The following is a 12,920-nucleotide window of genomic DNA, read 5'->3' on the forward strand; positions in this document are numbered from 1 at the left end:
GCCAGGACAGACAGACCATGCTGGAGACCTGCAAGGGCACCCTATGGGGAGGGACCCCTTTGGCTCTCACTGGTACTGAAGCAGAGACTACCCAAAAAAAATTATCTTTTGGCAAAGGGGTTTCTCAGAGAGGGACCATCAAACATGAGCAGTTGTTTTGTTTAGAGCCTGGAACGTTTTTCAACAGGGATTTTGAGACCATCAGGTTTCAAGAAATGCAGCATTAGTGTTGCAGGAGGTCAGTGTTGTTGGGTTCCACCTGGACTTCACAGTTCAGGAATTAACATGAGAAACAAGTAATTAATGGTGCAGGCTCTGCGTTTGATATTCAAGCACCAGTTGAGCCCTGGCAGGGGGAGCTGGATGTCCTGTGTGCTGCAGATGATAGAGGAGTCAGGAAATTTCTTCTGCCTTCTGAGAATGCAAATGAGGAATCTGCTTTTCGTGTGATAGCTTAATTTGCTGTCTTCATCTCTGCACAGCTTGTTAGCTGAATGGAAAACTGTTGATGCTGCCAATGCAATCTGGATATTGTTTCATGGGACTGCAGAAAGAGATGAGTTTGTAGCTCTCTAATCTGCAGCAATTTGCTGCTAATTTGTCAACAGTCAACAGCTCCAGTGGCCACCACATGGAAACAGCCCTGCTGCCACTGCCTGCCTCTGGTGGGTGTTGGTGGAAGTTCACTCAGAGCACTGCTTCTCATCACCCACTGCTTCCCATCACTGCTTCTCATCCTTCTCATTCCACTGCTTCTCATCCACTGCATCCCATCCACTGCAAGGCTTTACTATGCACAGATAATGCTTATTTTACAAGGGGGAAACATGGGAACTGTTGCAGTGACAGAACCAGGGTGAGTTTTCAGACTTGCCCACGGCTCATTCCTGACACGCCACCATCACACAGGGACCCAGCACAGTCACTGCACCCTGGGCACTGCTTTTGGTTTCAGGTAGGTTGAAATGCAACTTCTGCTGTCAGAGATCAGGAAACCAAACCAGGTGTTACTGTTTTACCTGCAGCAATTCCCTTAGATGAACACTGTGCTTCCCTGGGTAAAGAAAGCACAGTTGAAATGCTCCCCATGGCTCCTGTCCAGGCTGTCCCTGGGAGACGCTGCTGTTGTGGTGTGGAGCAGTGATCCCCAGCAGCAGCTCAAGGGGAGCTGGTGGCAGTGATCCCCAGGAGCAGCTCAAAGGGAATTGCCAGCAGTGATCTCTCAGGGCACAGCCTGGGGATGCCTCTGGCAGCATCCCCAGGCTGTGCCCTGATCCATCGTGGTGCTGCAAGCCAGCCAAGAACAGCCTCAGCCCCAGGGAGGCTCTGCCCCTGCCATGCCCTGACCACACTGCTGAGAGGCCACACCAAGCATTTCCATAAGTTTTTCCTCTTTTGCCTCTTCCTCATTTTGAAGCTGGCTGCTGGGTATAATAAGCTGGAAATAGTGCAAACCCTGTTGGCTCTCTGAAATATTCAACTATCTGCAGGTTAAAAAAGCAAGCAGGAAGGCTGGTTAATGAGGAGCAGAGGGGAATTGGGGCTGTTTGGTGCCTTTTTTTGAGCTTTCCAAGAAATCTGGATTTAATAGGCTGTTGCAGAGCTGGGGTGTGCTGGAGTTGGGAGTGTTTGCTTCTGCTTCGCCTTGATTGAAACTTCCTGATCTATCATCTCAGATTTACTTTTCCTTTTGAAGTTTCTGACAAATTTTAATGATAAAGTTTGGAAACTTTGGAGCTGGCAGTCTGCCTGGAGCTGATAGTGCAGAAATGTTTCAGCCAGCCCATTCCCACTCAGGCACAGCACAGAACTACATTGCCTTTCTAAATCTGGGATCTGAGCTGTCGCCAACCAGAAGTGGGGACATTAATTTGGCAGGGGACAGTGTGAGAGCCCTCTATAGGCTCCAGGGGGTTCTAAGAATGCATGAGGTTACTGTCACTAAGTAATGGTGTTCCCTCATATCTGAAGATGAAGCACCTGCTGTCTAAAATTTTCTTCTTTCCCTCTCTCCTGTTTGCCATGGCCGTGCATCCCCTGCTGCTCTTCCAGGACTCAGAGCTCTCTGTGAGCCCCCTGCTCTGGGTTTGCTGCTGTCAGAGCACTGAGCTGTTCCTTGAACCCAGTGGGACACACCAACCTCTGCTCCAGCAGCAGAGCAGCTGCGCCCTTGCTGGGGCTGTTCCAGCGATTTCCTGAGAACATCACTTGTACTCTGCTGGTCTGTCTGGGTGCAGGAGGGAACTGCAGCTTCAGGGACTGATTTCCAGCAAAATGAAGCTTTTGGCTGCCCACCTGGAGATGGAAATAAAGTAAATCAGAGAATCATAGAATAGTTTGGGTTGGCAGGTATGTAAAATTCTAGAACCATCTAGTTCCAATCCCTGGCATGGGCAGGGACACCTTCCACTGGACCAGGCTACTCAAAGCCTTGCACTGAACACTTCCAGGGATGGGGAGTGACCTGATAAGCTTCAGAAGTGCTATTTTGACTTGTCCCTACAGAGAAACCCAGGTTTCCCTCCTGGCTGCTGAGGGCCAGGCTCTGGTGTGTGTGTGTGTGACCTGTGCTCAGCCAGCCTGGGCAGAGGGGACCCTGAAGGTGTTACCCAGGGTAGATTCTCAGAGGGTATGGTTCACCATATCTTTTTCTTCAGATATGGTGAAGGTGTCTTGGAGTTCAGACAGGCAGGAGCTCCCTCAGATCCCATATTATTCCTGTAGGAGACCTGAAGGGGAGCACAGCAGGGGCTGCAGTGATTTTACATCTCTGCCCATCATCCCAGGACTTCTCCCTCCCAGCAGAAATCTCCCCAGTGGGAAGCACCTGGAGGATCACCATGCATGGCAGGAGTAAGAGCCTTGCAGCAGCTTGAAACCATGCACAGCTTTTGATGTGAGAGTGGAGAACTGCAAAGGGGTCTCCCAAATAAACCCCTTGCTCTGCTTTGATGCGGCAGGGCTCAGGAGCCGAGTTAAATTTCTCTCTGTGACTCCCAGGCCACCTCAATTCTGCACACAAAGAAATGCTTAACCTTGCAGGGAGTTATGTATCACACTGCAGTTTGCTGATGCATGAAAATTAACTATTTTTTGCATAGAAAAATAGCAGCTATGCTATTTAATAATTTAGTATAAGTATCCAAATATCAGGTTTTCCTCCTACTATTTATTTTATTGCATTTTTCCTTGTCTGCAGTAATTCTTGTCCAGAATAGTTATTTTTAGGGCACTGCAGGAGATAAGTTCTGCTGTCTTTTAGCAAGGTCTCCCTGTAAGGATTTTGCCTTAAATGCAAGGAAGAACTTTTGAAGTCAGGATTTACTGCTCTGGGATGGTTGAAGCACAGAGTGATCTCATATTAACAACAAGCTGTGCTGTCTTTGTGTTTCATTTTCACTCTAGATCAAATATTTAGAAAGGCTGCTAGTGGCTCATGGGCTTTGACCGGGGTTTGGTAGAGGAAAGTTTGCTGATGTTGTTTAAATCACAGAATGGTCAAGGTTGGCAAAGCCCTCTAAGATCATGGAGTGCCCTTGGAGTCTCTCACTGTCCCCAGTGCCACATCTAAAGTCTTAAATGCCTTCACAGATGGTGATCCCACCACTTTCCTGGTCAGTCTGTTCCAATGCTTGACCACCCTTTTAGTAAAGAAATTTTTCCTAATATCAAATCTGTGCACAGTGTTTCAGAAAGGTCACTGAAGAAAGGGTCTGCAGCAAGGCTGCCTGCCTGGCAATAAACAGAAATTTTGGGGATCAAGTGGTAGAGATCAAAGGCTGATGATGTTGCAACCACTTCTCTCTGCACAATCTCCTCTAAAACAGAAATTCAGATTTTGTATAGCTGAGTCTGCAATGTCACACGTTACACCTAAGGGTTCAAATATAAAAAGAAGGTGGGACCTGTGGGGAGGGGAGACACTGAAGGCACTTTAATGGAGAAGGAAGTAAATGTTCAGTAGATGTTCAGGATGACAGAGAGGCGATGAGGCTGAGTAGCAATGGAGAGAGCAGGGCAGGTGTTTGGATATGTGGAGAACCAAAGCCTTTGGGAGGGATAATGAGGCAGTTTGGGTCAGGAGCTGCAGGCTCTGCACAGGAACCTCCTGCTTTGCTGTGCCCTGAGCTCACAGGGCAGAGCCTTCACATGAGTAAATAAATCAAAGGTGCTAAAAAGCTATGGTTGTTCAAAGTCAGTCATCCATTTAATAGCACCCAATATAAAAGGCAGTCTCAGGTCAACTAAGATGACAAACAACTGAGAGGCAGCAGCAGTTGTGTGTCTGGAGCTGAGCTGGGTCTGCTGGTGGCTGCAGAGCTTGTAAACAGAGATCTCCTGATGGGGGAGAGTGAAGGAACAGAGGTGAAGGGATGTCCCCAATCCCTTCATCAGCCACTAGAACAGCAAGCAGTGTGTTATCAGCATTACTCTCATACTAAATCCAAAGTGCAGCACTGTACCAGCTTCTAGGAAGAAAATCAATTCTATCCTAACCAAAACCAGGACACTCCATTATTTATTTATTTATTTTTTTTTATTCTCTAATAGTGTTTATTTATGGGCCATAGCCCAGAGGTCTGCTTTGTGCTATGACACTTGGTGCCCAGCCATCTCTTGGCTGCCTGGGCTGGAGCCCAAGGCACCCATGGAGAATTCACCTGCTGCCTCTCAAAATGAGTTCTCTGCCAGGTGGTTGCTCCCTGCAAGCTCTGCTTTCCTGGCCTGAGTGTTTCCCCCTGTTCTGCCCCAAGCCAGACCAATGTTCATGCACACAGGGTCCCACACAGGGCTCAGATCCCCTGCAGCCCCCAGCAATTGTACAGAGCACAAGGAGGGGCTGACTCTGCTTCCCTTGTGCTGCTGCAGGTGTGAAACAAATGCACTGAAATCAGCTCTTGGCATTGCTTTTCTTTTTAAACTGAGAGCAAATAACCTGGATAGTGAAAGGAAAACTGAAGCACGTTACCTCCTGTTTTCTGGAGGGAAATGGTGGCTGGAGAAAGCTCTGTGTGCTACAGGCATTTCTGTCTGAATCCTCCTCTGTTTGGGTGATTTTTGCTATAACCTCTATTAAGCAGCAATTACATTGAACCTAGCCAGGCTATTTACACCCTGGGGAAGTCTAATTCCAGCACTTAATTTATAAACAACCTGGAATTTCTGTGGAAGGCATTCCTAGATACCTGTGATCAAAAGTCCAATATAATGGGTGAGCACAGAAACCACTACCCCCCTCACACACACATTTAAATCAGGTCATTACAGCAGGCTGAGAATTATGTGGGAAATAAGTAGAGTCTTCACAAAAGATAGTGAGAGAAAATGTGTTAGATCAGTCAGTCCTGCCTGTCTCCCTACCTACAGCTTACATTTGATAACTATCTATAGCTGCCATTAAAAATAATTTCAAAATTACTTCTAACTCCAGGATGACAAAAGGCTTGATTTCATGATAAAAGCTGAGCAGCTTGGGGAAAATACTGGCATGCTAATGGACATTGCTTAATGCCCAGGCAATTTCTGATGGCAATGAGGTGCAGTTTTCTGACTACAATGGAAATGCCATTTTTCTCCAGTCCAAGTCCTACAGGGAAGATTCCCAGGCATTGTCTGTTTGGTGCATGCAGCATTACCCACCACCCTAGACAAGAACCAGGCTTTAAGTCATTCCTCAATATCTTATACTGACTGATGTGGTAATTTTGAAATGAAAGTCACTTTCCCCCTATTTTAATGGAAATGAAAAGGCTAATCCAGTCACAAAAAAGGAATCTCAGTCCTTCTATCAAGTGCTATTCCCAGATTTTGGGTATGTCCCAATTTCAGTTTTACCACAAAACTTCATCCTATGCTGCAGAGAAGAAAGGAGAAGTGCAAAATTGGCTAAATATTGTGTTTGATGAAGACAAAAGTTGGCCAAATTCCCAAAGTAGAGATGATCTTCATTCCTGGGATGAATGACTGGGGAGGGGACCTGGCTGACTCCTTAAGGGATGGATGTTCTTTCATTTGCTTTGTGCACCTGCTGTTCCCCTAAGGCCTCATCCAGGCCCAGGAAGGAAAGATGTTCTGGGAAGATAAAACCCCCAGAGGTTTCCATGAGCTGATGGCCTAGAGGGGATGCTGGAGCTGCTGGGGTAGCTTTGGGGTGAGTGCCCAGCCTGCCCCAAACGGGGGCACTGCCACGGGACCTGCCCGGGGTCACATGGAAAACAGCACCCCAAAACTGTGCTCATGGCAGGAAGGCAAAGGAGGGGGTGACGCCCAGCACATAGAAAAGCTTTTATCAAGTGTTTTCCAATGAGTTGAACCCCAGGTCCTGAAGTTCAACCCCTGGCTTTGTGTGTGAAATTTTCTTCTTCTGTGCCAGCCTTTGCACCCCTGTGCCAGCATTGCCCAGCAGGACCCTCCAGCATTCCCAGCTGGCATTAGGAATGCACAGGAGTGCTTCATACAGATTATTCACTACATTGGAAACACCAGTATCTCTCTCAGGTTTTCTGCTTGGTGTGGCACTGACCCTTGTGCAAACAGCTGTGCTGGGCATTAGTTAAGTTTCAAAATTATGGAGCCGTTCCGTAAATTTCTTTCACTAGAAAATTACTGTAATTGTAGTAATTTCCTTGTAGTGATGTGTGCTACATCTCATTAGCAAAGGCACTGGCAGGGGCTGTGCTCCAGTGCCCATGGCCCTGTTCTTGTGCAGAGCCACCCAAACGTGGGCTGTGCTGGCTCTGCAGCCTCCCCGGGGCAATCTGGGGGTGAATCTCCAGCCCTGGGGTGAATCTCCAGCCCTGCTCCCAGCTGAGGGCCACTGCCCCAGCACAGCACTGGGAGGCTGCAGCTGAGGTGGGTGGATTTGGCTCTTTTGCCTGGGTCAGTGGTGAGGAGCTGCAGATGATTTTTGGAGCGGGCTGGGTGGTGCACAACCCTTCTGTGCCCAGTGGAAAGGTTCAGATCAGACCTGTGGGGCTGGAGGTCATTTTCCCCAACAGCCCAGGATGGAAAGCTCAAGCCCATATTCTCTTTTGTTTAAATGAAGTCTCTCCTCCTGGCTTCTGAGGGCGCTGGATGGAAGGTGCAGGGTGGAAGCCACTCCCTGTTCTTGCTGGCTCATGTATCTGCACATGCATACCCCCAGGAAATAAGGAAAAATAGTTCTCATTTTTATGCACAGGCCCCACTAAAATCCAATTTGCTTACCCAGAGCTGCTGGGCGCTTGCAAGTAAGTGGAGCTTAGAGCATTTTAGAGCTCACAGAGCAATAAAAGTAAATAATGAAGAACAGTCATAATAATAGCTGGAAAATATATTCATAATATATCTGGAAAATATATGAGCAGTCTCAGACTCATGTAATTGAAAACATATTTAGCAAGCTCAGGCTCAGAACTGTGACCTTATTTTGTAGCTGCTTTAAGCCATTTGTACCACTGAGTGAATTTCCAGAAACTCAGCCACCAGATTTCCTATACTTTGGACGATTTATGATCTCAGTTTGATTTTTCCCTGGGCTGTGTTAGCGAGTGAGAACAGCTTGATTGTGTGAGTTAGAAGGTATAAAAGCCACTTCTGGACTCCTCACATTTTCATGACGGCAAATGGAGATATAATAACATCTCAGTTGGGGCTTTCTGATGCTCTCTCCCATGTCCTTCCCTCTTCAGTCAGTTCTAACTTTGATAACTCTGTTGGGCTGGTAATTTGCTTTGGTCTTTGCCTGTGATTGAATTATTTTGAAAAGCTAGGGGAAAATGAAGATTGCACTCTCAGGATGGAACGATGGCAGGATAGCTGTGGCCTGATGATCTCTTTTCTCAGCCCATCAGTGTGAGGGAGGCAATTTCTAATTAGTGGCACTTGTCCTTGCTGCCAGCTGGGTGTTACCCTCAAGTGCTGGGTGTAAAGGGGAGGGAGGGAGCCACTGGAAATAGGTTGTCTGCCTTTAGTATGGCTGCCCAGATAAAAAAGTCACAAATACTTGTGTAGATCTAGATCTCTAGATTTTAAGATCTTTATGATCTAGATCTCTTTGAGAGATCTAGATTATCTAGATCTACACAAGTATTTGTGACTCTTTTTTTTTTTTGTGATTTTTTTTTCTCTCTTTGAGAGATCTAGATCTTAAAAATTATGGAAACTTTATTTGGTTTAGTAAGATGTGGTAAAAAAATCTCATTTTTCCCCTTATGCTTCCTGTCAGGAGCAGCTCCCAAGGGCTGAGAGATCCCAGAGCAGCTCTCCAAGGCAGGGAGGGGGTGAGCCTGAACCAACTGAGGCTCTGCCTGTCCCTGTGGAGAATTTGCACCTCTTGAACCCAGCAGTGTTCTGCAAAAAGCTGCTTTCTGGAAGTCTTATCCATTCCCTGCTGAGTGCAGACTCTTGTGCTGCAGGAGAAGCTGGGCCTGTCCTGATAAGGCTCCTCCTGCCCCATCAGCTCTCCCTTATCACAGCAGCTGCCAGCCAGGGGACCTGGTGCTGCTGCCATTGTGGCCAATCCTCCTCAGCAGGGGCTTTTTAACAGTTTAATCTGAGCTGGCAGATCCCAGCCCCTCTCTGTTGCTGCCTCTTATCACCCTGAGGTTCCCTGAAGGCGTCTTGGCCTGCTGGGCTCCAGAAACCCAGGCTCTCAGGCTGTTCCACAATTGTAGATATGCAGCTCAAGGATTATCTCCTTACTCGGAAAGGGTTTTGCTTTGTGTGCTTGCAGACAAGGATTCCAGTTTACATTAAATAACCATCAGCTTTGAGCTGACTGGTGCTTGGTGCTGGTGGCCGGGGGGAGATGAAAGTCCTGAGCACTGCTTGCAAATAAAATTGGTACTTTTATTCAAATTCTGTGGGGTAAGAATGCTTTTATTCAAGCAGTGCTGTGGGGTCTCCAGACATTAAAATTTAAATAAAACTCACTGTCACCTCCTTCTTCCTCTAGATCCTTACATCACTCTGTTTTTCCATTACTTCAGGCTGTTAAATGCCAACAGAAATTCAGTGCAGGTTGATTTCCAGTGCTCTGACCTGTCATGGTACTTGGTATCTGTCTACCTGTTCTCTCTGGACACTCTGAGATAGGAGTCAGAGCAGTGTTTTGGCACAGATTTCAAACACAGATATTTCAGAGGCTGCAGCAAAAATGCATCCTGGAGCACTTTACTAAAAAAAAATAAATTATATCAAAACCCCAGAGCAAAACAAATCAAGCAAGAGTAAAATGCAAGACAGAAGTTATAAGATATAAACTAGATAAGGGGTGTGGATTTTTTTGCCTTAAACTTAGCAACACCTTTGTGTTTTTCAGAGTTAAGCAAACTGTAAATTCAGATCAAAGTACTCTCCTGGAAAAAAAATCCACTCCACTTTACAGTTTCTCTTTCCCATGAACTTGGTTTATGTGACTTTCCTGGAATCTATTTCTGCTGCCCCGCGTGTGGAAGGACAGTTTGAAGGTGAACAAGCACTGATTTATGGTTTACAATAAAGTGTTCTATATATAAAGAATTGTTTAGCCCTTGTGGGATAGCAAAGCTGTCATCCTTTTGATCCTGGTGCTTGAAGATGTGCATTCATCGCCAGGGAGGATCAGAAGAAGCCAAACCTTGATCTTAGCCAGGAACCTGCACAAATGGGAGCACTGGGGGGGAAAAGCTCCTTGTGCAGGGGTGCAGGGTGGGGATGGGAGCTGTGGATGGGGCTCCTGCCTGGACAAAGCCTTTTTGTCTCCTCCAGGACAGGGTGGCAGCACAGGGTGACCCTCCAGGAGACGCTGGGGGATGCTCCAAGCAATAGGCTCTTGCTGGAGTGCAGGTGCTTTAGTGTTCTCAAAACCAAAATAAAGCAGATTTAGGACCACTCCCTGAGCTGTGCATTGCAGATCTGCACCCTGCCTGCTGCAAAAAGGTCACATTTTGGAGAGGGAATGGGGAAAACAATAAAGGCAGCTGGACCCTGCCTGCAGCCATTGTGGTGCTCTGGAAATGGTGCCCTCCTCACCCAGTGCTGCTGCAGACTGCTCTCCTGCTGTGTTCCTTCCATAATTGCCAATTAAATGGGCATCTGAGACTCAGTTTATCACTGCTCTAAATTTGTCTGTGCCAGGCAAGGGAAACTGGGTTAGCATTTGGCAGTGCAGGTATGTTTTAGGAGCAGCAGCCTTACTTTGGGGAAGAAATATTGATGTGTATGTGAGGAGTTGGATAATTTTTTTCCTCTAGCATCATTTCCTGAAAAAGAAACAGCAGGGTTTATTATCGATTTGATTAAATAATAAATGATACATTCTCCTACCACAAAGTAGGCAGCATTTCAAGCCTGTGACTCTTCTGTGGGTATGAATGGAAAGATCTTAAATAATATTTGACTTGGGGTAGTTATTCCCCCCAAGAACTGCTGCACAGCAGAGTGTGGTGTCAGCAGCTTGGACAAGAAATGATAAATTAGAGTTTCTTTAGAGTTTCTTTTGTCTCTCTCCTGTTGCTTTATTGCTGAGCTTCACAGGAGCTTTCTCACAGGAGCAGCTTTCTCTGTTCCTGTCCACAGAGCACAGGCAAGGCTCCAGATTTGTCAGCTAACTGTAATCCTTTGTCACCTTATCAGTCAAACTTGTGAGAGTCCTTCTTTTAGCCCCTTGTACATGAATTTGATAATTTCTTTTTCCTCTTGGTCATTTAAGGAGTCCATGGTGGCCCCAGTATTAAATGAACACTGGGAGCAATATATGAAATAACAGAGAAAGTCTGTGGCCAGATTTCCACATCAGTGAAACAGCTTCCATTTCACATTTCTGCCCAGAGCAGGGACATGGACTGTGCTGGAGAGAATGCAGAGACGGCAAAAGAGAATCCTGGCTCTGTTGTAATTCCAGCCCAGGGTGTTTTCCTGTCTGGTAAATGTCCCTTAATGACCATCCTGCATCATTTGAACATAGGGTAGACAAAACACCCCATAATTTCTTAAATGTAATTCAGTGTTAGGATGAAGCTCACCAGTCTTTCCTCTCTGGGTTTGAGACATGCTTTGGGTTAAAAGCCCAATCAGCTGCCAATGGCCACTGCATCCATTCCCAGGAGCATCTTCCTCTGCTCTGGTCCATCATCTTCCTCTGCTCTGGGCCAGCCAGAGCTGCAGATCCCACCCTGAGGCCTGCCAGCCCTGTGTTGGCTGAGGGACATTTCTGCAGAGGCATTGGAGATAATTTTGGTGTGAAGCTTTAAACCTGTAAATAACTCTTGATTTTCAGCCCTGCCCCCTCCCTTTGCTGTGCCTAATGGTGCTGTGTTGCTGTTTGCAGATGATGGGAAGCTGTCCCTGGAGGAGTTCCAGGCCTTTTTTTCTGATGGGAACCTCAACGAGGAGGAACTTGAGAAGCTCTTTCACACCATTGACTCAGACAACACCAAGTAAGCCCAGGGTGCTGACACCCTCCATTTCACAGTGTTTGGGTCACAGCAGGGTGTGCAGCAGCTCTGCACAGGCTGCAGGAGTGCAGCTTGCTTTGCAAAACTCTGCAAAATCTCCATTTCTGCTTGGTTTGTGTCTTATCCTGACAGCCATCTTGATTTCTTTTGTCCTGGTGGTTTTTCAGGCCATTTTCTGGCCTTTACAGCATCTGAAACGATGCTTAGTTTAATATGGGCATTTAAGTACCTCTTCACTTTTTCACTTTATCTAAAAGCTTTGCTGTGCTGTAAAAGGCAGCAGTGTGAATCTCTCTAAGCACAGACCTGTCCTGTCTGTGATCTCTCTGTATCCCCTGCACCTGGACCATGCCTACTTCACTTCCAATCCCAAAAATGCCCTGGAAAGCAGTGATTGTTCTAGCACTTGCAGAAACAAACCCCTTTATCTCCAAGGTGAGCAAGTGATTGAAAAATAATAATCTGGTTGATTATAAATCCTTCTGGCAGCAGGGGGATGGAGCTTTGCCCATGTGAGTGGTGCATTTTCTGCCACCCATCCAAAAGATCCAGTGGAAAGCAGTGATTGTGCTGGAGGGCACTGGCACCAAAGCAGCAGCTGTGAAACTCATCAACACAGTACAGGCACTGCTGAAGAATTTCCAAGAGCAAAGTCAATGTGAGGTTTCTCAAAATCATGTCTTTTCAATGTGTGCACTTTCCAAAGTTTTCCAAGGTCAAAAATACCAAAGACCAGCTTGGTATTTACCTTTCCCTGCACCAAAGAAAGTTTAGTGATCTTATTACTCTTATTACTAAGTTTAGTGATCTTATTACTTTAACTCTCTGGGAATGATCCATCTTTTCTAAATGCCATTCTCCCACAGCTGCTGCCTCCTGCTTTGTGGGTCTGTTTATCCAGCTCCAGGTGATGCTCCCAGATGGGCTCCCAATGGACTCTTGGGTGCCCACCTGCCCCTATTCTGAAATAATTTCTGGCATTGCCTGAGCTTATCAGTGCCCACCTGGCCTTTGGAAGGGTGCAGATGGTTCATGTGCAATCCAGGGCGCTTGGGGTGAGTGTGGGGATGTTTCTTTTGGTCTCCTTGAAATGGGAAATTTGATTGCAGCCCGTTTTTGCTTGGGGATTGCAGGGAATTTGCAGCTTCTCTGAGCCTTATTAAGGGATGACATCTGCACTGGACAGAGAGAAAATGTGCCATTTGTAAATGCCCTGCAGCAGTGCTGCTGGCAAGGAGCCTTGGTGAGGAGCTCCCAAGTGTGACAAGAGCTCCCAGAGTCCAGCAGGGATTGTCCTTGGCCAGGCTGGCTGATGGAGGCATCAATACCTGTTAGGGACTGGAATGTGCAGAGAGCAGCAGAGCATCTGCTCTGCTTGGCTGGAGGGAAAAGCAACGAGCTGCTCACGCTTCCAAGCCAAACCCTGGCATGAAACTGGCACTTGTTTATTGATTTACAGAGCACAGACATCTACAGCAAATTTATCTAGCTGGGCAAGGAAAA

At 46.7% G+C, this 12,920-nt stretch overlaps 1 protein-coding gene across 1 annotated transcript in view; it reads left to right on the plus strand.

The window, feature by feature from the left end:
* NECAB2 (N-terminal EF-hand calcium binding protein 2) overlaps positions 1-12,920 on the plus strand; it is a 70,435-nt gene that overhangs the window by 25,023 nt on the left and 32,492 nt on the right. The window contains exon 3 of the mRNA XM_063167830.1: positions 11,291-11,399. Within this exon, the coding sequence (XP_063023900.1) occupies positions 11,291-11,399 (109 nt within the window). The remainder of the gene's footprint in view (positions 1-11,290; positions 11,400-12,920) is intronic.

The sequence above is a fragment of the Melospiza melodia genome, chromosome 13 (assembly GCF_035770615.1).
Source record: "Melospiza melodia melodia isolate bMelMel2 chromosome 13, bMelMel2.pri, whole genome shotgun sequence".
Classification (NCBI taxonomy): domain Eukaryota; kingdom Metazoa; phylum Chordata; class Aves; order Passeriformes; family Passerellidae; genus Melospiza; species Melospiza melodia.